General features: G+C 41.3%; 1 protein-coding gene across 1 annotated transcript in view; it reads right to left on the reverse strand.

The window, feature by feature from the left end:
• Window positions 1-1,213: 1,213 nt before the first annotated feature.
• The window catches only part of KHDRBS1 (KH RNA binding domain containing, signal transduction associated 1), a 28,421-nt gene continuing 2,687 nt past the window's right edge, over window positions 1,214-26,947 (reverse strand). The window contains exons 2-9 of the mRNA XM_084787183.1: window positions 15,045-15,169; window positions 13,477-13,593; window positions 11,650-11,796; window positions 9,617-9,750; window positions 7,155-7,356; window positions 6,361-6,428; window positions 5,237-5,295; window positions 1,214-2,535 (exon numbers count right to left, since the gene is read on the reverse strand). Coding sequence (XP_084643309.1) covers window positions 2,438-2,535; window positions 5,237-5,295; window positions 6,361-6,428; window positions 7,155-7,356; window positions 9,617-9,750; window positions 11,650-11,796; window positions 13,477-13,593; window positions 15,045-15,169 — 950 coding nt within the window. The 3' untranslated portion in view covers window positions 1,214-2,437. The remainder of the gene's footprint in view (window positions 2,536-5,236; window positions 5,296-6,360; window positions 6,429-7,154; window positions 7,357-9,616; window positions 9,751-11,649; window positions 11,797-13,476; window positions 13,594-15,044; window positions 15,170-26,947) is intronic.

Raw genomic sequence — 26,947 nt, forward strand, 5'->3', positions numbered from 1 at the left:
GAGCAGAAAGCTCTACTCTGGGGTGCAGCAGGTCTTCTTGTCTACAGCCACGGAAATTTTACAGTGTGTCATCTAAGGTCAGACTTTGTGCCCAGGTTACGTTACAGCTCAGTCGTGATGGGCAGGATTATTAAGAGTTATGGATCATTTATGCGGCAGCATATGGATTTTTTTTACAGCTATTTTTATTAAACCAGTTTTGCAAAGTTTTAACATTAAAATTAACAACTAAAGAATTGTTTATGCAAGTTGCTGTCACAGTTTATATAAAAAGAGAAATATGTGCTATTAAAATCAGACATTTAGGTTACCTTTGGTTTTTTGCGATGCATGTTAGCTTTACACATCCTGATTCTCTTGCGATAATTTTCCTTTAAAAAGGGGGGTATACAGTGATCTCTTTTCATCAAAACAAGACATAATGCCCTGAAAGCTGACTTCAAACCATGGTTGAAAATTCAGTTATTTACACTTTATCACAATCTATAAATACATTTTTTGTTGGTGTGTTTTAAAAAGAAAAAAAAATGCCCATCATGCACTGCTACAAGCAGCTTGGCACTTCACACAAGAGGATTTTTCACCCCCGAGCAGTTTAGGTGGCTCTTAGGGAAGGAATGAGGTCCCTGGGAATTAAGAGTGGAAATAAGGCCAACCAATTCCCTTGCTTTCTCGGGAGGAAGTTCAGGACCAGCCTACCATACCAGCGCCTGCCCCGGGCCAGCTCAATCTTTAGACTTGTACGGGGAAACCTTCAAGGGCACTCAGGTTTTGCTGAATTGTGGTTTCTGAACACCAGTGAAATCAATGACTGAGCCCACAGATTTGGTGCTACTCTTTACAGCTACCTAGGGGCTCTACAGAGGGTGCAGGCTAGCGTGGCTGGCACTGGAGGTACCTATACCTTCACATGAAATGCAATCTGTGTTTTAGTCAGTTGGGTTTTTCTTTCTGAAAATTACAAATTTTTTTGATAGGACAGAATAAAACTGCTTTCAACAACTTCCAGGGGGTGAAAAAGCTTTGGTTCTTTTTAACTAAAACTTAACAACTCATAAACTTTTTTTTGGTAAACTTAAAATAAAACCCCCACCACCACTTTTAAGAATGTCTCCAAACTTTTAACAAGCCCATTAACTTTAGAGTTAATTTAAGTTTATGTGAAAGAGAAAACTATTTTATTGTCCACCCCCAAAAATGACAATTCATCACATTTACTTTGATTAAAAAAGGACTAAACTTTATTGACAAACTGCTGCAGACATTTTGACATAAGTTTAAGCTACCTATTTAGGCAGACTTACACATGTAGCATTTAATCTTCCGAGAACAAAATGGGAGGACGGTACAAATCCATTAGGACTTTAACTTATGTACAAAGTGGATTTTGATTCCTTTTTCATTCAGCTGCAGTGTCCCTTTTTATATCATGCTAGTGTTGAGACATACTTGACTACCTTGGGAATAGCCCAAAATTGACAATGGTCAAGTTAATGAACATCATCAGCTTTTGGCCCCAGTGTCCAAGTGAGTTTTTCATGGAGTGCAGAATCTCAGATGGACAAATACTTTTACATTTTAAATACTGAAAATTTGATTACTAGTACTATAACTGAGACGATTACGGCTAAAAGTACTCCATCAAATTCCATTTAGGTGGCCAGTTTCTCTCTGCCATCAGTCTTATTCAAACCCCACCCCACCCCACTAAGTATCTCTCAACACTGTATGTCTGGGGCTAGATTTCAAAACCCACATAATGAAAAAGTCAGTTTTACAAACCTAATTTTGCTGTTGTTTTAAGTCAATTAACGTTAAAAATTGCATCAACTATTTAATTCATGAGGATCTTTCATATTAAAATTTAACCTTAAGATTCAACCGCCATGTGCTTTTAAAGGAAATGTTTTTAGAGACATCTGAGCTTACTTTTACATGGTGGCACCTACTGCCGTTAACATTGTGATTTTACATCTTAAGCAGCCCTGAATTTTGAAATGTAGCCTAGTTTGGGATTCTGCAACTATGACTTTACGGGGTGCCTCAAATCAAAACTAAGAAAAAGTTAACAAGCCTTTACTTCAGAACCTTTAAGCAAGCAATGCCACTTTTGAAACTAACATGTTTGTGGTTTTTTTCAACTTTTTTTATTATAAAAGGTACACTGTTTATATTTAAACAACAAAGAAAAAAAAGCATCTACACACTTAAAAAATTAATTCGATACTCCTAAATCTATTTGAACTCATTTTAAAATACTACATACAGAAGCCAGAATGCAGAGTTAAGAATGGAGGAAGGTGGGGGAAAAGAAAGGGACCACGAAGAAAAACACTTAGACAATTACTTGTCTGTTGTGGGTAAAGCAACAGGAATCCTGGGGTACAAGAAATCAGTAACAACTTTGTCATAACTGCTATTTTCCCCTCCTGTCTTTTTAATAACGTCCATATGGGTGCTCTCTGTAGGCTCCCTTCACTGGCCTAGCTGGGGGGGCCTTCAGTGATGGCCTGGTCCCATTCCAGTCATCTTGTCCTGTGGGAAAAGCAGAAGTTCATAAACCATGTGCCAGTGTTTCTTTGGGACAATCATGGATGGACAACATCAAGTGTATGTCACCAACAATACTATTTATCTTCTTGATACATTGCAATCTTGATACATTGCAAGTGTTCCTCGCTTTCCTCTATCTTTGGCCCTCCTTGATCAGCGTGAGTAAATCTCCCACAATTTTGAGTAGAAGACAAAAGGGAACAATTCAGAACTGAACAATTCTCTTGAGCAGCAACAGTCTCCATAAGCAGCATGACTGATACCCAGTACCAAAACCTGGATAAATCAACACCTTGCTTGAAGCAGGGAGTCTACATTTGCTATCAGCCTCAGCTAGGATGGCAAACATCTTTTAAGTTTTTCACTTTGCAGGTAGCCTCTTTTAAGGCAAGAGCAAGTGGAAAAATGTGTTCTGTTCTCTAGAAACAAAGGCCAAATTAAACGAGACCTTCCACCATAACATGGTACTCAAACCATAAAGGATAAAAGTATACTCAAATGCTGCATTATGTAAGTGTTGAGAATTTCTTAGTTCCATTCTCATGGCGACAGCCCTAACAAGCCAGCTAGCACTCTCAAAAGGTTTTCTTTTATGACAGCAAAGCCTGAGATGATCATTTAATTCTACAGATGACCTCTTAGGAAGATAAACTGGGCTTAAAACTTACTCTTCCCACTAATTCCCACCATCACCATTGGTAAATTCATGCCTCCCTTAGATACTAGCTACCACTACCACAAGTCTCACTAGTACAATATGCAAGGCCCACCCACTTCTCAAGATGCTCCTGGATACCAAAAAAGTTTACTTTTCTAATTCTCTTTAGAAAGGCAGATACAGCTGGGCGGTGGTGGCACACCCCTTTAATCCCAGCACTCGGGAGGCAGAGGCAGGTGGATAGCTGAGTTCGAGGACAGCCTGGTCTACAAAGTGAGTCCAGGACAGCCAAGGCTACACAGAGAAACCCTGGCTCGAAAAACAAAAACAAAACAAAAACAAAAAACTAAAAAACAAAAAGAGAGAGAGAGAGAAAGAAAGGCAGATACCAGAACATACTGATAATGGCAACAGTACACCAGGAACACAATTAATAGCCCTGCCCTCTGTTTCTGGAAGTAGGGGCTCATTGTGTGTCTCAACTTAGCATAGACCTGAACTCAGTATGTAGCTTAACCTGGTTTCAAACTCATAATCTTATTACTACCTTAATCTGCATCTCTTTCTTTTTTTGAATCAGGATCTCTTGTAGCTTATGCTGCTCTCAAATTCAGATCTTCCTGTCTCCATTTTCAAAGTGGTACAATGCGTATTTTTCCAGAAAAACAGAAATGCAGTTTTGCCAAACACATAGAGAAACTCTTGTGTCATGCCTCACTGACAGAGGGAAGTGCTGAACTACAACCACCGCTCCTTCTAAACACTGACACATGAATGGAGAGCTGCAATGTTACTATGGCAACACTGCAGTACTATTTAGCTAAAACTAATTGGGTGCGTGTGTGTCAAGAGCTGATTGGCTGTATCATGCCAATGGGTTATGCTTAGTTTCTTATGGTAGGACCCATTGGATTCCTTTTCTAACTCTCTCTGTAGAATATCTTAAGACGAACTGTTAACAGCAGGGAACTCCTCAGGGATGCTGAACACCTATGTTTAAAACAGCTACTCTCTCTGCATGCAGGGTTACATGACATACCCTCAGAGAGCCATTAACAGAAACCATACTTAGCTCCTAAGGACACACCTGAGCAATGTGTTTTGAATCAGGGAAGGCAGCTGGGTTTTGCTACTTTCCAAGCCTAAGCTACTTTATGAGATAAATAACTGCTGAGGATTGGGGAAGAGTACTTGTCTAGTAGACAAGCAGTCCCGAGCTCTATCCCTAGGTACCACATAAAACCGGACATGCTGTAATCCTAGAAGAAATCAGAAAACCAAAGCCATCACCAGCTGTATAGTTCAGACCAACCTGAGGTATGTGAAACACAGTAAGAATAAAACTTGTTCTGGGTGTCCTGGAACTCACTCTGTAGACTAGGCTGGCATCAAACACAAAGAGATCTTCTGCCTGCCTCTGCCTCCTGAGTGCTGGGATTAAAGGTGTGCACCACCACCACCTGGCTAGAATAAAACTTTTTAAAAAGGAAGAAACTTGACTTGAGGTGTCTCCCAACTAGAAAGGAGCTTGGTGCTACTACTGAAGGCTTTGATTTGATTCTAACAGGTACTATTTTTACCTTCTATCAACTGTAATAAGCTGCTTTCAGAAGACTTTTTTTTTCCTGCAATGATATTGTTTTTAGTGACTTCCAATTTTTTTTTACCTTTAAATAAGGGAGGGATACAGCTAGACAAGTAAGCTCTTACTATCTACCAACATGGCCAACCTATCAGTAGCAAAAGGTCCAAACCAGCTGTGGGACTAGGCATGTGCTGCCCAACAGAACCAATCAGCATCACCTGAGAAGTGCCCCCAGTCCAGGTAGGCAGGCCCTGAGCCCTGGAGACACATACGCCATAGGGTTTAAGAGCAGAACTCTCAAAGTTACATCTATCAGCACAGCAGTCTTCTGAAGGCTTCTCCTCAGGTATGTGACTGCCTGGTTTCCAAGAATCCATCAACCAGTATTTTTCCAGACGTTAACTTGCACATTTTACCCCACCATAGAAATAAAAACATACCATAGGCTTCATAAGAATCTTGAACCTCCCCATGTCCATAGTCATAATATTCTGACTCCCTGGAAAGCAAAAAATAGAACATTAAAAAGCATTAGTTTTACCATTCCTTCAATATTCTACATCTCAGACATTTTATTATTTATAAAATAGGAGAAATATTTGTTCTGTTCATTCCCTAATCACCCCAAGAGTTTCAAAACATGTATAAACCATATATTTACTAAGAAGTCTGATTAAGTATAGCAAGGGGGGAAAAAACAACAACCCCCAAAAAAACAACAAAACAAGTATCATACAATGGGGGAAACCACAATCTAAATTGAGATATATATATATTTTTTTTTTTAAAATCTTTTTAAAAGGTTTCGAGAAAGGGTTTCTCTGTGTAACAGCTCTGGCTGTCCTTGAACTCACAGTGATCCACCTGCCTCTGCCTCTCAAGTGCTGGGATTAAAGGCGTGTGCCACCATGCCCAGCCCTAAATTGAGGTTCTTAAACTATAATTATTATATATATATATATATATATTCATATAGCTCACCAGAAGAGAACAAACAGGAAAAGACATGTTTTGTGCCTATTACAAATATCTGAGACTCTTTTACAAGCGTGTGCATTCGCAAACACACACACACACACACAAATACATAGACACAGTCAAAGCTACTTTAAGATAAATTAAAAAACAAACGAACAAACAAACTAGGTTAAGCTTCTAGTATGTTCTTAAAATCACAGGCATCTCCAATGTGATGGGATGAGTTGACTGAATGCCATGAGAGAAAGCCTCCTTGTGTCTACAGCTGTTCTTGAACTCCTGATCCCTTGCTGAGATCAAACTCAGGACTTCATGAAAGCTAGGCAAGCACTCTACTAACTTATGATACTTCCTCCAAGACCTGAGCAAGGTTATTCATAGCTCAGGGATTTTTCAAAAATTAGCCTCAGACCTAAATTATAATATAAAATTCAGTTATCCAAATTTTCAGGCCCATGGATATGCCTGCAAGTCATGAAAAGCAGAGCAGATACCTTAAAAATGTTAAGTCAGACTCCTTAGGTTGGTGTTTGCCCTCCACGTCCATCTCCCATCCATCTAGGACACTACACAGTACATGACTCACCCTTGGCTCTGGCTGTAATAGCCTTCATACCCTTCATAACTCTGCTCTGCATATGTATCATCATATCCCTGGAACAGACAAGTTAGAAGGTCAGAACTGCATAGAATAGTAAATGCAACCCATGGGGGGCATCATGGGCTTCTCAATAAACAGGACATGAAAACTTTCTCAGAAATATTAATACCCACTGTAGAACAGTGAATAAAGATAAATATCAAGTATGTTTTAGTATTAGAAGCTTAGTACAATTCTGTATGTTGAACTACAGCTTACTTTTCATTTAAATAATACAGAGATAGTAATAATGCCTTAAAACAGAAGAAAAATCATCTCATAGTCAAAATCAACTGAACAAGAATGCAGACTCCAAATCTTTTTTTGTTGTTGTTGTTGTTGTTATTTTGAGACAGGGCTTTTCTTTGTGTTAGCAGCCTTGGCCATCCTGGACTCACTCTGTAGACTAGGCTGGTCTCACAGAGATCTATCTGCTTTGTGTTGAAAATAATAGCATGAGTTACTGTGCCTGGCCTCAGCTTCCAAATCCTCCTCCTCCTCTTTTTTTTTTTTTTTTTTTTGACAGAAACCGTTTCTCTGTGTAGCTTTGGCTGTCCTGGACTCGCTTTGTAGACCAGGCTGGCCTCATAAACTCACACTGATCTGCCCACATGCCCAGCCAGATTCCAAACTTTAAAGTAACATTTTCTACCTACACCCAGCAATAAGACTCTTTTCACTCAACTTTCTGTGGCAACCTAGGTATGGAAGAAATGATACATTGTTCAAAACGTTCTTACATAATCTTCATATGTTTCTGGTGCAGGTGGTGGAGGCAAAGGTATTCTCTGGATGCCTGCTGTCCGGGTTCTGGGTGTTGGAGCACCCCTCACAGTTGGTGGGGGTGGCACTCCTCGAGTCACAGTGGCACCTCTGGTAATAGAGCCTCTCACTGGGGTTCCACGAACCAAAGCCCCTCGAGGAGGTCCAACACCACGACCTCTACAAAAAGAAAATTTATACAGAGATCTTAATAATACATCTATATGCATGCTAAGGGTTGTTCATAAATTCTGAAGCTAGAATCATTTTATATTTTTCAAGTACTTACTTTTTTGAGACAAGGACCCCCTGTGTAGCTCTAGTGGCTTGGAACTCATAAAAATCCACATGCCACTGCCTCTGCTCACATGTTGGGGTTAAAGGTATCTACCACCACACCCAGCTAATCTTAACTTTGTTTTTTGGGGAGTTTGTTTGTTTTCAAGACAGGGTTTCTGTCCTGGAACCAGGGTGGCCTCAAACTCACAAAGATCCACCTGACTCTGTCTCCTGAATGCTGGGATTAAAGGCATATGCCATCTGTATCCCTACATTTAATTTAAAAAAGTTCAGTGTATATGCATGTATAGTTTTTGTTTTGTTAAGATTAAAAAAATATTTGTTTATTATGTATATAGTATTCCGCCTGCATACCAGAAGAGGGCACCAGATTCTCATTATAGATGGTTATATGTCACCATGTGGTTGCTGGGAATTGAACTCTGAACCTTTGGAAAAACAGGCAGTGCTCTTAACCTCTGAGGCATCTCTCCAGCCCCTTGTTAGGATTTTTTATTTTATGTATATGGGTATTTTGTATGCACACGTCTCTGTGTACTATGTGTGCTTGTGCCCAGAGGCCAGAAGGTGTCGTTGGGTCCTCCAGAACTGGAATCACAGATGATTGTGAACCATAATATAGTTGCTAGGAATTTAATTCAGGTCCTCTGGAATAGCAGTCAGTGTTTTTAACCACTGAGCCATCTCCTCTCTAGCCCCTGTCTTTTTGTTGGTATCCTCGTTTTTTTGTGTGTGTTTGTTTTGTTTTTTCCAAGATAAATTTTCTCTGTGTAGCCTTGGCTATCCTGGTATTCACTTTGTAGGCCAGGCTGGCCTGGAATTTACAGAAGTCCTCCTGCCTCTACCTGAGTGCTGAGATTAAAGGCATGAGCTACCATGCCCAGCTAAAGTCTATACTGCTTGCCCTTTTTGGTTTTTTTGTTTGTTTGTTTGTTTTTTAAAGACAGGGGTTCATAAAACCTAGTCTGGTCTTGTTTTGTTTTTCCTCTGAGACAAGGTTTCTCTGTGTACCCTTGGCTGTCCTTGAACTCACAATGATCCACCTGCCTCTGCCTCCTGAGTGCTAGGATTAAAAGTGTGCGCCACCAAGCCTGGCTCTCAGTCTGGCCTTGAACTCACTATGTAGCCAAGGATAACCTTGTACATCAAGCCTTTACTTTCTAAGTTCTTAGATTATAATTATGTGTCACAATACACTGGTTTGTGCAGTGCAAGCATCAAACCCAGGAGTTTATACGTGCTAGGCAAGCACTCTTACCAATTGAGGCACATCTCTAATCCTAAAACAGACTTTAAAGCACAGAATAATATCCATATAAGGGACGTCAACTAGGAGATTCTCTTGGCTCAACTAAGGATCAGAGCACCTCAGGCAGGTCTAGGCTGTCTGAATATTACATGAATGTTAACCACAAAAGCTAAAATTCTGAAGTCATACCATATAGCCAAGCTTGATGGCTTATGACTTTAGTAACAGCACTTGGGAGGCAGTAGCAGGTGGATCTCTTTTGAGTTTGAGACTGAACTGGTCTATGTAACAAGTTCTAGGTCATTCAGGGCTACATACATAGTGAGTGATAGATACTCTTTTTTTAAAAAAGCAAGCATAAGGGCTGGAGAGATGGCTCAGAGGTTAAGAGCACTGACTGCGCTTCCAGAGGGCCTGAGTTTAATTCCCAGCAACCACATGGTGGCTCACGACCACCTATAATGAGATCTAGTGTCCTCTTCTGGCGTGCAGGTGTACATGCAAGCAGAGCACTGTATGCAGAGTAAATAAATAAATATTAAAAAAAAAAAAAAAAAAGACACCCAGGAGGTCAATGAGATGGTTTAGTGGGTAAACACACAAGCTGATTGGGCCCAACAATCTGAGTTCCTACCATATTGTCCTTCAAAATGCATGCATGCATGTGTGTGCAGGGAGTGTGGGTGAACACCCACCCACCAAAGCTCACAAATAAATAATTTTTTTAAAAATGCTAGAATCATCCATAATTAAAAGCTTCAAAGTTTCAGTAGGAAACACTTGACTAGAATTCTCTACTTGATATATCATACAAACCCTCAGATTACTCTTGAGTTAGAGGTAATAGACACCAGCAGTCAAATTTATTTCTCCTTTCAACTAATTTTTTACCTGGGAACAGGTGGCGGAGGTGGGGCAGCTCCTCGTCCTCTCACAGGTACCCCACGACCCCGGGAGGGTTCAGGAACTCCATTCAAGTAGGACAATTCTAGAAATTGCTCCTGGCAGATATCATCCATCATATCCTGGGAATTAAAAACGACAAAGAATATGTGTAACATCTTTGTTTTCTAAAATTCACATGATCTTAAAGAACAGCCTTGAAGCTGGGAATAGTGGCACATATCTTTGATCCCAACACCCCTGGAAACAGACACAAGCAGATCTCTGTGAGACTGAGGCCAGCCTGGTCTACATAGTTTTGAGTTCTACAATAGCCAGAGCTACACAGGTGAGATGAGACGCTGTCTCAAAATACCACTCCCAAAAAGAACAGCCTCGAAGACCTAGATGATGTCTCAAGCCAAGTAACTGAGGACTGAACCCAGGTTATTCAGCTTCTGTGTCAAATGCTTTTTACCCACTTACAGGGCATGCACTCCTCCCATTTCCCACAAGAAACATCAATCTGATGTAATTTTAGTTATAAAGTGTTTAATAAATATAAATGAATTTTGGGGAGCTGGAGACATAGCTTAAATGATAGGATGTTTGCTTAATATGTATGAACAAGCCCTGGGTTGGATCCCTAACAATACATTGTATCAGGTGTGGCAGTGCATGCCTTTAATAACAGCAACTGAGGGGCATGAGGATCAATGAATTTAAGGCCACGCTGGACAACTTGAAAGTTTCAACAAAACAAAGTGTTTTATGTAGGCTGCAGTCCCAGACTCCAGATACCTTATTATATATTTGGAAAAACTCCAAAATCTGGAGGGAGGATGATTCCCAAACATTTCAGAACAGTTAAGATAACTGATATATAACCTGTTCTATAGTGAGAATTACACAGTATTTTCTAGGCATGGTGGAACCCATCTCTAATCCTAGCAGTTGGGAGGAAGAGGTAGACAGACCTCTGCAAGCTGGAGACCAGCCTGGTTTACATATTGAGTTCCAGGCCAAGCATGGATATATAGTGAGACCCTGTCTCAAAAGAACAAAAAGAAAAAAAGAAAATTACATGTCATCAGTAGTCAGTCTGTAGCACACACCTCTTAGAAATCAGACTCTGAATAAAAACTCTATCACAAGAACCCTTCTGTGTGCCACATTAGAAATTAATTTAGTGAGGCTGGAGAGATAGCTCAGCTGTTAAGAGCACTGTCTGCTCTTCTGGAGGTCCTGAACCTCCAGCAACCTCGAGGTTTCCAGCAACCACATGGTGGCTCACGGCCATCTATAATGTGATCTGGTGCCCTCTTCTGGTGTACAGGCATGCATACATGTAGGCAAACCACTGTATGTTATAAATAAATCTTTAAAAAAAAAAAAAAAAAAGCAAGGGAATTACAATCAGGATGTAATGTGAGTAAGTTATAATAAAAAAAAATTTTAATTTCTCAACACTGGATGCTGTAAACTTTCCCATGTCAACTCTAGATCCAAGAAGTCTAGCTAGCATACAAACTCTTTAAGTGCAGACTTGCCTTAAGTAATTTCCTCCCTCCCTCCCTCTCTCTCTCTCTGGTTTTTTGAGACAGGGTCTTTCTGTATTAGCTCTGGCTGTCCTGCACTCCCTTTGTAGAACAGGCTGGGCTTGAACTCACAGTGATCCACCTGCCTCTGCCTCCCAAGTATTGGGTTAAAGGCACATGCCACCACGCCCAGCTTTAAGTAACTTTCTTAATACTACTTCCTAGATCCAGAGTAGTACCAGAATACTGAACTGAATGAAGATGTCATTAAATCTTGGGTAACACATCAGAGATGCAGGAGACTGATGACAGCACATACTAGCGCACATTAATGAAGCCACATTCAGCAAGGACACCTTGGAGTACAGTGCTTTGAGAATGAGGTGTAAGTAGTGGGAAACTTTGGAAAAATGAACAAAGCACAGACTCTAGTCAAGAATTCTAGCCTTTACAACCATACTCTTTCCCTTGCATAGATGAAAAAAAAAATATGTATTTCCTTACTGGTACTAGGAATTTCTTGACTTCCTCCATGGCGTGGGCCATAAGGGCATAAGCCTCACATGGGGGTCCAAAGACTTCAATGAAGACATGCAGATCCATATTCAAATGGGCATATTTCGGGTCTCCACCCTTGCGCAACTCTTCCTCCTATGAGAGAATGCAAAGAACACCATATCATATACAGACTAAAAGAAAGCAATACTGTTACCTCTAGGCCAAAAGGAGAGCAAGAAGTAAATTTTTTAAAATGAATCCCTTCTCTCCCACCCACCCCCCAACCCATTTTTTGAGACAAGGTTTCTCTGTGTGGCCTTGGCTGTCCTGGATTCACTTTGTAGACCAAGCTGGGCTCAAACTCCGAGATCCACATGCCTCTGCTGGGATTAAAGGCCTGTGCCACCATGGTTGGCTAAAAAAATGAACTCTTAAGGGAAGTAAACCAAGTCCTAGAAACTAACTTATACTTCCCACTTAAACTATATTTGGTTAACTGTTCCCTTAAACTACTGGAGCATTTCACTGCAGTGACTTAGGAACAGCATGTTACAGCTTAGTTTTAGAATCTATTCAGATTAACAGTTGTTTGCTCAGTACTTAGTGTATACATGCATTAGTTTTTCAATCTGTTAGAGCTCTATTTCCACCAGCCCTGTTCATGTGTTTTTACTGTCCAGGAGTTCCAAGGGAGGAACAGAGTTAGGACAGCGAAGAAAATCGCTTAGAAATCTCATTAACTAAAACAACAGATTTCAGATTCATTCTGTGCATCTAGTGAAAAATGTTAAAAGACAAAAGAAAAAGACTAAGAAAACAAGATCTAACACTTAAACTACCTAGTTAGACCCTCAAAAGACAAATTTCTAGATTTATCAGGTAAGTCTTATCTAAAAAGCTGAAAAAACCATTATGTGTAGTTAAGAAGTTTCTTGTGAACTAATAGCACACTATGTAAGATGCTATGGAATGCAAGACGGGGTGGGGCTTAGATAGGTTCTATTTGTCCGGATGAGTCATGTTTCCTTTTGGAATCTACTCTTTTAGCAGGTCTTGCATTCCTGTTGGCTAGAAATCAAATGATCTAACCCCAAACTCATCAACACTAACATCAATGGTCTCATTATTTCCTGTCACTGGAAAATTGGGTATGCTGTTCACATTTTAGTGTCTTCAATCTGGTTAAGTTTAGTATACCCAGTTCTCATTTCAGGTTTTCAGAGGTAAGTTTATCAAAGTAACAATGTTAGTTATATCATAATATAACACAGGCAAAATGGGGGGAGGGGGAAAATCAGGCTGGACAGATAGCTTAGCAGTTAAAAGCTCTGGCTGTTCTTCCAGAGGTCCTGAGCTCAAATCCCCGTACCCACATAGTAGCTCCTAACTGTCTATTAACTGTAGTCCTATAGGATCTGTTGCCCTCTTTCAGTATGCAGAGGGCATACACATAAAATAAACACATATCTTTTTATAAATAAAAAGGAAAAAAAATATCATTAGGATATACCTAAGTTCTTCCCAACAGTACCAGTGAGTGCTTCGATGCAATGAAAGCATACAACAGTCATATTTTGAATGCTGGAAGGGCAAAGATAGTACATATCTTTAATCCTAGCATGTGGGAGACAGAGACAGGCAGATCTTTGAGATCAACCTGGCTTACATAGCACGTTCCAGGCCAGTCAAAGCTACACAATGAGACACTGACTCAACCCCCTTCCAACCCCGCCCCTTAACAAGCCCCAAAATGTTTGCTTGCATAAAGCACTTGTATCAGACCCTAGGCAAGTAGAAAGCACTAGGACTTTATTTTGCCCATTATGAACTTACCTTGGCTTTGTCTCTCATTGAACCTTTCCCCAAGACAGAGATCTTTGCACCAGTCTCTTCCTGCAGTCTTTTGATTGTATTTCCTTGCGGTCCAAGAATCTTCCCCACAAAATTGAACTGACAGAAAATTTAAAGTCAGAATTCTAAATAAATATTTGATCTTCAACAACCCTATAGAGTAAGAATCTTTATATATAAACATATATGAAATCCCCATTTTACTCGGGGGCAGAGCTGGAAGGGCTGAGACAGAGCCTCGCCGTGCATGCTAACTAGAAGGGGCGGTTCCTAGACTGAACTTGGGTGGCTGATAACCCTGGTACTCCTTGTACAAATCATTGCAACTCTTTTTCCGCCTGAGACAGGACTTCTCTGTGTAGGCCTGGCAGTCCTCAAAATCAGACATCTAGCTACCTGCCTTTGTCTCTAGAAGTAGCTTTTTTGGTTTGTTTTGGTTTTGGTTTTTCAAGACAGGGCTTCTCTGTGTAGCCCTGATTGTCCTGGACTCTCTTTGTAGACCAGGCTGGCCTTGAACTCACAGCGATCCACCTGCCTCTGCCTCCCAAATGCTGGGATTACAGGCGTGCGCCACAACCGCCCAGCTTTTTCTTTTTTCAAAGAATTTATTTATTTATTATTTATACAGTACTCTGACCCCATGTGTGCCTGCAGGCCAGAAGAGGGCACCAGATCTCATTATAGATGGTTGTGAGCCACCATGTGGTTGCTGGGAGTTGAACTCAGGACCTTTGGAAGAACAGACAGTGCTCTTAACCTCTGAGCCATCTCTCCAGCCCCTAGAAGGGGTTTTTTAAAAAGCAAATTCTAAAAGGCTAGAGAGATGGCTCGGGGTTAAAAACACTTATAACCATCTGTGATTCCAGTTCCGATGGATCCTACACCCTTCTTCTGCCTTTCTCAGGAACTGTCCACACATGTTGCACATACACACATTCAGACAAAATATTCACATGCATTAAATTAAAATAAAATCAAGTTCATCCCATTTGAGAACATGTGTTATATTTTATTTGTCATACATTTTAAGTCAGGGGCAGAAAAATGACTCGTGGTTAAAATTACTTGCTGCTCTTGCAGAAGACGTAGGTTCTGTCCCCAGCACCCACAGAGCAGTTCACAACTGTCTGCAGCCCCAGTCCCAGGGAGACCTGATACACTCTTCTGGCTTCCTTAAGCACAAAGCATGCGAATGGTGCACATACGATATACATGCAGGCCTCACACATACACATAAAGTAAGTCCTAAGTCAATCTTTAGACAAAGAGCAATGCTTCAGGGATCCAGAATAATACTTTGGGCCTAGTGCCTGAGCAAAACATATGAAAAAGAAATTAATTTTGATTACTATAAGTACCTGTGTTTCCTTCTTGACTAAAACTGTGCTATTAGTTCTGGACTTTGAGATTGTAACTTCCAGAAACAGGTACGTCAAACACAGAGAAGCTTTACAGGTAGATGCACGCACGGCCACTGCACGGCCTCATCACAGCCACCATTCCCCAACCCACAACAGTAACTCACAGAACCGAGCCACTTTCACACTTACCTTTGGATACTGCTTGACCGGTATTAGTACCCGCTCTTTCAGCTTCATGTTCTTATGAGAAAATAAATCCAAGTAATTCTCCTCATCGTCTTTTTTTGAATCTCCTTTCTGAATCTTCTCAATTTCTGAATAAGAAAAACAGAACTTAATTTTTGTACTTTTAAATAAAGGCATTTGGCAAGACTGCTTAAAGCAGTATTGTAGAGTACTGTGTTTAAAAAAAAAAAAAAAAAAAAAGACCAAACAGTTCAGATGAATGTGCTAATTTTAGGTATTCTGGGTGAGGCACCCAGAGCTTTAAGAGGTTGACTGTGGAACCAGAATCCTGTTTCCCACCCTCATCTGAAGTGTCTATGACATCCGTTCACATGTTTCTTTACTTAAGAGTACATGCAAGCCAGGCGTGGTGGCCCATGTCTTTAATCCTAGCACTCTGAGGCAGAGGCAGGAGGATCCCTGTGAGTTCGAGGTCAGCCTGCTCTAAAAAAGCAAGTCCAGGACAGCCAGGACTGTTACACAGAGAAACCCTTCTCAAAAAACCTAAAAACAAAGAACAAAACAAAAATTAGAACAAATCAAAATCTTCAGGAAGGAAAAAAATAGAAAGGGAATTAGAGAGATGTCTCAGCCATGAGGAGCCCACACTGCACTGAGAAGTCTTAAGCTCAGGACCCGGTACAGAGTGACTTTCAAGCACCTCTAATACTCCAGGATTCAAAGCAGTCTTCTGGACTCCATAGGTACTGATAAATACATATGAAAATTAAAACTAAAACAAGACAAAAGTTTTTTTTCCATAAAGGCTGGGCACAGCGGTTGTTTCCAGCTAACCGATCACAACTAATTACAGATGTTTCGTCTCTACTCCCACTGTTTCACCTGACCAGCTAAAGAAAGAGAAGTCTACCAATAAAGAAACAAAAATTAGGACGGCAGAGATGGCTCTGAGGTTAAAACCACCAGCTACTCTTTCAAAGATCCTGAGTTCAATTCCCAGCAACCACATGGTGGCTCACAACCATCTATAATGAGATCTGGTGCCCTTTTCTGGTGTGCAGGCGTACATTCAGGTGGAACACTGTACACATAATAAATAATTTTTTTAAAAAAGAAACAAACATTAAAACAAAGCAAAAAACAAGAGCCGGCGTGTAGGTACATGCCTTTAATCCCAGCACTCAGGAGGCAGAGGCTGTGAGTTCAAGGCCAGCCTGATCTACAAAGTGAGTCCAGGACAGCCAAGAAAAAGAATATATATATATATATGTTTAAGTATAACAGACAGCTTAATTGCCATTTTATTATAGCAATAAATAATGTTTTTGTTTTCCTTTCAAACTTAAAGAGTTTGAAAGATCATGGTTTTGTTAGTTTGTTTTGTCTTTTTTTGTTTTTCCAAGACAGGGTTTCTCTGTGTACCCCTGGCTGTCCTGGAACTCTCTGTATAGACCAGGCTGGCTTCGAACTCAAAAAGATCCACCTGTCTCAACCTCCAGAGTACTGGGATTAAAGATGTCCTCTACCACTGCCCAGCGAATGCTCTTCTTCTTGTTCTGTCATATATCAGTAGTTGTCAACTTAGAAAGTCATTTAACTGTTCTGCATATTTGTTTTCCCATCCAGGAGGATCATTAGCATTTGAAAATAGCTTTGGGATAAGCCAGGCATGGTGGTACACTCAGGGAGGCAGAGGCAGGAGGATCTCTGTGAGTTCAAGGCCAGCCTGGTCTACAAATCGAGTCCAGGATAGGCAAGAAAAAGAAAGAAAAGGGAAAAAGAAAAAAGAAAAAGGAAAAAGGAAAGAAAGAAAGAAAAGAAATAGCCTGGGATAAATGAGATCTTTTCTAAAATAAACAAACCAAAGCCAAACCAACTAAAAAGACAAAATAATATGTATTCAAGATCAAAGTTCTTAGTACGTGGGTAATACATAGTTATTATCTAGACGAAACTCAATGTCGAAAACAAGAAACACAAACAGTAATTTAAAAATAACTACAGGGAGGGCTGGAATGATACCTCTGTGGTTTAGAGCACTTGCCACTCTTGTAAAGAACCCGAAAAGATCATTTCCCAGCACCCACATGGTGGTTCACAACCATCTGTAAATCTAGTTTGAGGAGACTCTAAATGCGCTCTTCTGGTCTCCTCAGCTAAATCTATACACATAGGCAAAACACTTACATCCATACATTTAGGAAAACTTGTCTGGGACAAAAATACTATACATAGTATATACAATAAGAAGCCTACAGATAACATACAACCCCGACACCACCATAGCCCCAAGGCCACAGACATAATCATCAGAACTAGGTACTTTTTGAATTTGCAGTTTCATCAAGAAGGGAACTCCTGCCCCCTCTCGTTTTACAAGACAGGGTTTCTCTGTGTAGCCTTGACTGTCCTGGACTTGGATTACGGGGTGTGCACTACCACCACCCCACTGAGATGGGAATTCCTGATCCTCCTGTTTACCATCCCTTAAACCCAGGACCCCTCTGTATTTCTTAACTACTGAGATAGCTAGGCCCTTCAACTGTAGCTTATACCACTTAGCAGAAACTTTATTTTACTAGTACAAGAAAGCTTTGTTTATACGCAATGTAATGTAACCCAAAAATGTAGGGCCTCCCTATGACACAGAATTACTCTGCTGCATTTTGAACTAGTTATAGGATCTTAGAATCCTTTTCCTACTGTTCCACAATTTTTAAAATAGTATAAAGCAGCCAGGCATGGTTGCGCATGCCTTTAATCCCAGCACTCGGGAGGCAGAGGCAGGCGGATTGCTCTGAGTTCGAGGCCAGCCTGGTCTACAAAGTGAATTCAGGACAGCCAAGGCTACAGAGAAACCCTGTCTCAAAAAACCAAAAGTAAATAAATAAATAATGTAAAGCATTTTAGAAAATTCAAATAGTGACTGATGAAATAAAACTTCAACTTGGAGTAGAGCTGGGGAGATGTCTCAGTCATCTGTACTTGCTGAACAAACAAAGATGGCAATATGAACACAACCCCCCCACCCCCACACAAACGCACAGTCCAAGTGCCACCTGTAACCTAGACTTTGGGATTATTGAGACAGGAGGATCCTGAGCTTGCTGGCCAGAAGTCTGAATCAGTGAGCTCCAGATTCAATGAAAGACTATCTTAAGAAATAAGGCAGCAGGCTGGAGAGGTGGCTCAGAGGTTAAGAGCACTGGCTACTCTTCCAGAGGTCCTGAATTCAATGGCTTACAACCATAATGAGATCTGGCCAGCATGTGTACATGCAGGCAGACTGTATACATAAAAAAAAAAAAATCTTATTTAAAAAAGAAAAAGAAGCTGGGCAGTGTTGGCACATGCCTTTAATCCTAGCTCTTGAGAGGCAGAGGCAGGAGGATCTCTGTGAGTTCGAGGCCAGCCTGGTCTAGAGAGAGTTCCAGTACAGCGAGAACTCTTACACAGAGAAACCCCATCTTGAAAAACCAAAAACAAACAAACAAACAAACAAACAAACAAACAAAAACAACACTGACTTTCACACGAACTCTGGTGCCCCATATTTGACCACGTCCCCTGGATGGGGAAGCCTGGTGGCACTCAGAGGAAGGATAGCAGGCTACCAAGAAGAGACTTGATACCCTATGAGCATATACAGGGGGAAGAGGTCCCCCTCAGTCACAGTCATAGGAGAGGGGAGTAGGGGGAAAATGGGAGGGAGGGAGGAATGGGAGGACACAAGGGATGGGATAGCAACTGAGGTGCAGTATGAATAAATTAATAAAATATATTTAAAACAAACAATAAGGTAGCAAGTAAAATAAAACAAATAATAAACAGGGTAGAGAAGAGCTGAGGAAGACAGCAGACGTTGGCTTTGGTTTCCATACATACGTGCAAAGGAGTCTGAATAGCCTAGGAAGCAAAGGTAGCAAACAGCCTGAGCCCTCACCATATTTAGAATTAGAAGGAATTGAACATGTATTCAAAAACCATAACAAATATTACATAATTCTCCCTCAGAACAGTTCAGTAGAATTGTTGGTATGCACCCCCATTTTAAAAGTGAGAAACTGAAAACAGCAGAGGTTAATTACTTTTAGGTCACAAACTGCTAAAGTACCAGAAAACAGACTAAAACCTAGACTTCAGGCTGGAGATACAGCTCAGGGGTTAAGAATATTCATTGCTCTTGTACAGAACACTGCTTCAGTTCCCAGTGCCCACATGACAGCTCATAATCATCTTTAACTCCAGTTCCAAAGGACCCAGATGCTCTTTTGGTCTCCATGAGCACCAGGCAAACACACGATGCACATATATACCTGTAGGCCTAACACTCATACACATAAAATAAAAACAAATCTTTTGTGGGGGTGTCTTTTTTTGTTTTGTTTTTTGTTTTTGTTTTTTTTTTTTTGGTTTTTTGGGACAGGGTTTCTCTGTATAGCCTTGCCTGTCCTGGAGTCACGTTGTAGACCAGGCTGGCCTCGAACTCACAGCGATCCACCTGCCTCTGCCTCCCGAGTGCTGGGATTACAGGTGTGTGCCACCACGCCCGGCTTTGTTTTGTTTTTAAGACAGAGTTTCTCTGTGTAGCCTTGAACTCACAAAGATCCAAGCGCGTCTGCCCCCGTGTGCTGGAAATAAAGGAATGTGCCACCACAGCCTGGCCATAAAAATAAATCTTAACAAACAAAGGGGCTGGAGAGATAGTTCAGAGGTTAAAAGCACTGCTGCTTTCCCAAAGGTCCTGAGTTCAATTCCCAATAACCACATAGTGGCTCACAGGCTTCTATAATGAGATTTGGTGCCCTCTTCTGGTGTGCAGATACACATGCAAGCAGAACACTGTATACATATTAAACACACACACAAACACACAGACACGCCAGGCATAGGTAAGCATATCGCTGTGAGTTGTGAGTTCAAGGCCAGCCTAGTCTACAAGGTGAGTTTAGGACAGCCAAGGCTATGTAAGAGAAACCCTGTTTCAAAAAACAGGAACAAAAACCACTGGACATTTTCTTGTGTTCTCTTAGTGGACAACAGAGGACACTTTAGTAATGAAGCGCTAACTTTTACAACGCTTTACAGACTATAATTTATACCTGTGTGTGGGAACAAACCCTTAATCTCAGCACTTGGAAAGCTGAGGCAGGAGGATTACATAGTGAGTTCTAGGCACACAGTTTTGCCCCTCCCCCAAAGAAAAAAAAATAATCTGAAAAGGAAGCTTGCCTGGCTTACCCTAAACCAAATGCATATGCCTGTGATCCTAGCACTCAAGAGGACTTCTGTGAGTTTAAAGCCAATCTGAGATACATTAGGAACTTGTTTAAAATTTAAAAAAAAAAAAAAAGAGTCTCGATGTCTGTGTGTGTGTCTCTCTGTCTGTGTCTCTGTCTCTCTCTTTCTCTGGTACCCCTCCCTCCTTTCCTTTAATGGTCATTTAATAAACACCTCTACAACATTAAAAAAAGAAAAGAAAAGAAAGAAGGAAAGAAAGAAGGAAAGAAAGAAAGAGGAAAGAACAACAACTAAAAAGATGTCTTACCCTCAGGCACTTTCTAAACAACATTTCTAAAACCGACTCCTTCAGATGATGTTCACATGGGCCTCTGGAGATCTTTGATGTCCCAAGAGCCAAAGGAAGAAAAGCTAAGGTATAAACAACACAGAGATGTGCCCCATCTGTTTGTTGGCCTAGCAATTATAACATCTTATCCAGTGGCTTTGATTTGTCAGGAGTTTTGGATTACTCATTATAACCAATACTATCCCAATTTAACAGGCAAAAAAACTTGAAGTGTTATGGAAAATTTCCACCAAACTAATGACAGAATACTTGCACCAACTCATTGTTTTTGCCATAGTAAATTGAATTAACTTATGACTTTTTTTTTCTTTTTTGAGTTTTTTCGAGACAGGGTTTCTCTTTTAGAACTGGCTGTCCTGGACTAGATTTTGTAGACCAGGTTGACCTCGAACTCACAGAGATCAGCCTGCTTCTGCGTCTCCAGTGCTGGGACTAAAGGTGTGTGTTACCATGCCCAGCAAACTTATGGCTTTATATAAATTTTTTTTTTTTTCAGTCAGGCATGGTGGTGCAGGCTTTTAACCCTAGCACTTGGGAGGCAGAGGCAGGCAGATCAGAGGCCAGATTGGTCTACAAAGGAGTCCAGGATAGCCAAGGCTACACAGAGAAGCCCTGTCTCAAAAAAGCCTGGCATTGGTGGCGCACGCCTTTAATCTCAGCACTTGGGAGGCAGAGGCAGGTGGATCACTGTGAGTTCCAGGCCAGACTGGTCTGCAAAGTGAGTCCAGGACAGCCAGGGCTACACAGAGAAACCCTGTCTCAAAAACCGAAAACAACAAAATAAAGAACAACAACAACAACAAAAATTTATTTACTTTACGTATATGAGTGGAATATCTATATGCACACCTGCATGCCAGAAGAGGACATCAGAACCCAGATGGCTGTGAGTCACCATGTGGTTGCTGGGAATTGAACTCAGGATCTCTGGAAGAGCAGACAGTGCTCTTAACTGCTGAGCCATCTCTCCAGCCCCAGTAACTTTCTTTTTAAGTTAATATTTTTGCTGGGTGGTGGTGGCGCACACCTTTAATCCCAGCACTCGGGAGGCAGAGGCTGGTGGATCGCTGTGCGTTTGAGGCCAGCCTGGTCTACAAGGTGAGTCCAGGACAGCCCAGGCTAACACAGAGAGACCCTGTCACAAAAAACAAAACCAAAACAAACAAACAACAAAACAAAAACACCCAAAAATAAATTAATATTTTTAAAGGAAAAAAATCTGTTATTTATATGGGCTCTTTCTTTTCAAAAATGTTTTATTTTATGTGTATAGGTGTTTTACATGAATGCATATCTATGCACCACGTGTATGCCTGGGGACAGTGTATACCAGAAAAGAGCATCAGATCCCCTGGAACTTGAGTTACAAACAGCTATGAGCCACCATATGGGTGCTTACAACTGAACTCAGGTCCTTTGGAAAGGTAACCAACCAATGCTCAATTAGTTACCCAGATACTGCTCCAACCACATTCTGCCCGCCTGTGTCTATGTATATCTCACACAAGCCTAGTATTCAGGGAAACCAGAAGAAGGCATCATCAGATGCTCTGCAACTATAGTTACAGGCAGTTATGAGCAAAACATTGATGCTTCGAACTAACCAAAGTGCTCTCTAAAAACAGTAAGTGCTTTTAAATGCTGGGCAATCTTTCAATCCCATTGTTACCCAATTTAAAGGTTTCATCATCACTTTCTTCCCTAACCATCAAATAAACACCAATCTGTTTTCCATCCTTACTGTTTTTCCCCCAAGAATACTAGAGTCAAATATGGTACTACTCAAGAGACTTAGCACATTAAATTCACAAGTTCAAGGCCAGCCCAAGCAAAAATTGGGCTGGAGAGATGGCTTAGAGGATAAGAGCCCTGGCTGTTCTCCCAAAGGTCCTGAGTTCAACTCCCAACAACCACATGGTGGCTCATAACCATCTATAAAATCTGTTGCCCTCTTCTGGCCCGCAGGCACACATGCAGGCAGAATACTGTATAAATAATAAATCAATCCTAAGAAAGAAAGGAAAAAGTAAATGCTGCACGGTAGCACACATGCCTTTAGGCTCAGCTCATTTTCATTTTGAGACAAGGTCTCACTAAATTCCCAAGTTGGCCCTGCACTCTGTAGCTCTAGCACGCCTTGAATTTGAGATTTATTTTCCTTGGCCTTCTGAGTACCTGGGATTACAGGCTTGTATGAACAGGCTGAGTTTTGTTGCTGAGCTTTAAGGAATTTGAGTGTTCCGCTTCCAAATGAAATGTCAAACTGTTATCCAGAATGCTTGTGCCAATTACCAGCAATGTGTGGAAACTCCTTCTAACACAGGGTCTCAGCCCCATTTCCTGGCCTTAAACCTGTCCACGCATCGCACCTTTACTGCCTTCCTGACTCTAAAGGCTTTTAGCCATTTGCATTCATTTACTCTTTGAGCTACTTTATACTCAACTTATCTAGGCAAAAAATTTTTCTCCCCTTCTAACACCCAAAAATCCTTTGCACTGCATCAAACCTAGGCTCTTCCACATGTCAAACAAGCCTTCTGCAACAGACTACACTCCAGGCCTTCAAGATGGAAAACTAAATCTAGTTGGAATTAGTTTACAAAATCCAAGAAACAGGTTAATAAAAGTCTTTGCTATAGCTTTAGTCTCCCTCCTCTCCGAGGACATGGCACACAAATCTTCTACTACATGTAAGTGCTAACAGAAGAGTATTTTTATATAAATTTCCCTGTCTCAAAAAGTCTAACATGGCTAGGAGACTGTCTTTGCGTAGCTGCACTGTATCATCACAGTCCAACATCAATTTGGCCAAAAGCAGTGAGTCTATGTAGAAAATCTATATTCCTTCTTAAAAAACAAACAAACCAAGCCCTACTCTCCTCAGAATCCTGTCAGTATCTTCCCATCAAAGTAACTTATAACAATGTATTAGGCCATTCTGGAAAGCACCCTTCCAAGACAGAGGAATACGATGGTGGAAAAAAAAAAAAGAGACAAAAGATCATTGCAAAGCCAGGGGGTTGGGGTGGGGTGGGGGAGTGTTGAGGTGGTGGTGGTGGTACAGGCTTTTAATCTCAGCACTTAGGAGGCAGAGGCAGGCAGATCGCTGTGAGTTCGAGGCCAGCCTGGTCTACAAAAGGAAGCTAGGCCAGGACAGCCAAGGTTACACAAAGAAACCCTGTCTCGAAATTAAAAAACAACAACAAAAAAGAAAAGATCACTGCAAATTGTGGATCTGACAACATAGCCATGAAGAAGGGGGATGCTCAACAAAGACAGAATTATAGCCAGGCATGGTGCCTAACCCAACTCATGAGACGAGGCAGGTGATCTCTTTTGAGTTTGAGGCCGGCCTGGTCTACACAGTTAGTTCCAGGACACCTAGCACTATGCAAAGACAGACCCTGTCTCATACCACCCCAAGTACATACACATATACACAGCGTACATAGTGCACCAGAAGATAATAAATACAAAATAACCTGGGCAAGGGTTAGGGAGGGCTGTATGGTGGTACCGGGAATGGCGGTCTGGATCTCATGCACTCTTCAGGAAATGGACGGAGATGCAGAGAAAAGGCTGAGTGTCGGGCTCTCATCTCCAGTGTTCGTTATTTCAGCTTCTTCATCTTCACTTCTGTACTAACGCTCTAGACTTTACCGTGCCTTTTTTATTTCATCCAATTAGATTTTACTTTTTAAAAGTTCAATTTGTAGCAGGCAGTATATAATGAAGGACAGAGGGGAAAACTTTTAGCTGTTGGACAGAAAAAGTCTAGTGTGTGAATCAAATGCAGACTGAATGTAAATCCCGTTTATGTTGCTAATTTTGTTAGCTAAGCCAACATTTATCTGTGTGCCTTGATCTCAACTCTGATGGTAATAAGATTATCTGCCCCCAGGCAGAGGCAGGCAGATCTGAGTTCAGGGAAAACCTGGTCTTATAGATCAAGTTCCAGGACAGCCAGGACCACAAGAGAAGCCCTGCCTCCGGAAAAAGAAATAAATAAAAATTTGTAATATATTAGTGTTTTGCTTGCATGTATGCCTGGTACTCAGAATTCAGAAAAGGGAGTTGGATTTCCTACAACTCAAGTTACCAGTGGCTGAGTCACCATGTGGGTACTGGGCATCCAACCTAGGTCCTCTGCAACCACTGGGTCATCTCTCCAGCCCCTACACCAGCATGGTAGAGGAAATGACACCCCTTTGTTGTCCTCTGACTTCCATAGGCCCATCATGGCATGCCCCTTTCCCTCACACAAACAAATATAAGAAGAAATTTTGTTGTTTTGAGTTTTTTGTTTTGTTTTGTTTCTCTGTGTATCAGCTCCAGCCGTCCCGGGACTTGCTCTGTAGACCAGGCTGGTCTTGAACTCACCTGCCTCTGCCTCCCAAGTACTGGGATTAAAAGGCGTGCGCCACCACAGCCCACTTGTTTTGAGTTTTTGAGACAGGGTCGCACTCTGTAGACCTGGTGTGGGGAGCTAAATTCTGCCATGCCAGAAATCCCGTGCTTAGGCTGCACACTGTGACCTTACAGTTGCTGAGCTTTGACGACCAAGTCTTTGTGTTCCAGGCTATCCTTGGACTATTTACCTCTGAAAGAAGTAGAGAAATCCCTACTGAGAGACACCCAGAGAATTCAGGAAGTTCCTACAGAGAGCTACTCAGGCTATTGTGGTCTTCTTGCCTGGGACCTAGGGAGAATAGATCATATTGACCTTACTTGTCACTTGACTCATTTCTTGCATCTCTGTACCCTACTTTCAATCCCCATTCCCTCTTTCAGGTGAACCCTGATTCGAATTGTCCCACGGGCCAGGACACGTCACCTGGCTGGTCTGGAACTCAAAGATCTGCCTCAAGAGTGCTGGGATTAAAGGTATGTACTACCATGATTCACCTGGGGGGGAAAAAGTTAAAAAGCAAGGTAGCGTGGTAGAGTGGTGGCTCAGCATGCACAAGACACAAAACCCAACATTCAGTCACCAGCTAAGGGGAGAAGAATGGACATAATTGAAAAATCTGAGCCAAACTGGGCAGCTGTGGTGCATGCCTTTAATCCCAGCTCACAGGAGGCAGAGACAGGTGGCTCTTTGTGACTTCCAAGGCTAGCTTTGTCAGCAGAACCCCGGGACAGCAAGGTCTATACAGAGAAACCCTGTCTCAAAAACCCGAAAAAGAAAAATTGAGCCAGGATTAGTGCTATAAGCAATTGGGGACATATAGCAATTTCAAGGCCAGACAGGGCCATATGGCAAAACCCTGTCTTAAAGTTAATTACAATTCATACTAAGAAAGATCTCCACACATCCCAATTCTGGTTGCCTCAGCGAGGCAACATTTACCATGATCCCCTTTCTCCAGTGGAAACGGTTGTGCACAAATGTAATTCTAGCACTAGGGAAATAGATCATGTCAAGGTCCATACAGAGTTGGAAGCCAACCTGGGTTATCTGAGACCCTGCCTCAAAAAGCCAAAGGAAGGGGGCTGGGGAAATGGCTCACCAGAAGACCCAGGTTCAATTCTCAGCACCCAGAAGGCAGCATATGACACCCATAACTTTAGTTCCAGTTTCCAGGAAAACTGATGCTCTCTCTACTGGGCACCCCCAGGCCACAGGCCCACAAGCCAGAGCACATAGGCAAAACACCCCATATACAGAAAGTAAAACCATTTTTAAGGAAAAAAGAAAAACAGCGAAAGGGCATGGCAGATCCCTGTGAGTTCAAGGCCAGCCTGGTTGGTCTACACAGTGAGACCACAGCACAAAATAAAATTTAAAAACTTAAAAAAAAAAAAAAAAATTAAAGTTGCTGGGCGGCGGTGGTGCACGCCTTAATCCCAGCACTTGGGAGGAAGAGGCAGGTGGATTGCTGTGAGTTGGAGGCCAGCCTGGTCTACAAAGTGAGTTCAGCACAGCCAGGACTACATAAAGAAACCCTGTCTCGAAAAACCAAAACAAACAAATAAAAACAAAAAGAAAAGGAAAAAAAAAACCTAAAGTGTTCTCTCTTAGTAACCACACAAAAATTAAACTGGGACTGCAAAGTTAAAAGTAACATTTAGAAATAAAAGGAAAAAAAAAAGTTTAAAATTTTGGTTAACTCAGAAAACCATCTTTTAAAAGAGGATGATCACCAGCACTTGAAGTTAGAAAAGCCAAAATATACCTTGTGTATACAGGACTTTTTAAAAAAACATATTTTATTAATTTATTCATTACAGGACTTTTTTTTTTCTTTTTTTGAGACAAGGTTTCTCTGTGTAGCCTTGGCTGTCCTGGAACTCAGAGATCTGCCTGCCACTGTAT

This window comes from Acomys minous (assembly GCF_964271855.1).
Source record: "Acomys minous genome assembly, chromosome: 6".
NCBI classification, from domain to species: Eukaryota; Metazoa; Chordata; class Mammalia; order Rodentia; family Muridae; genus Acomys; species Acomys minous.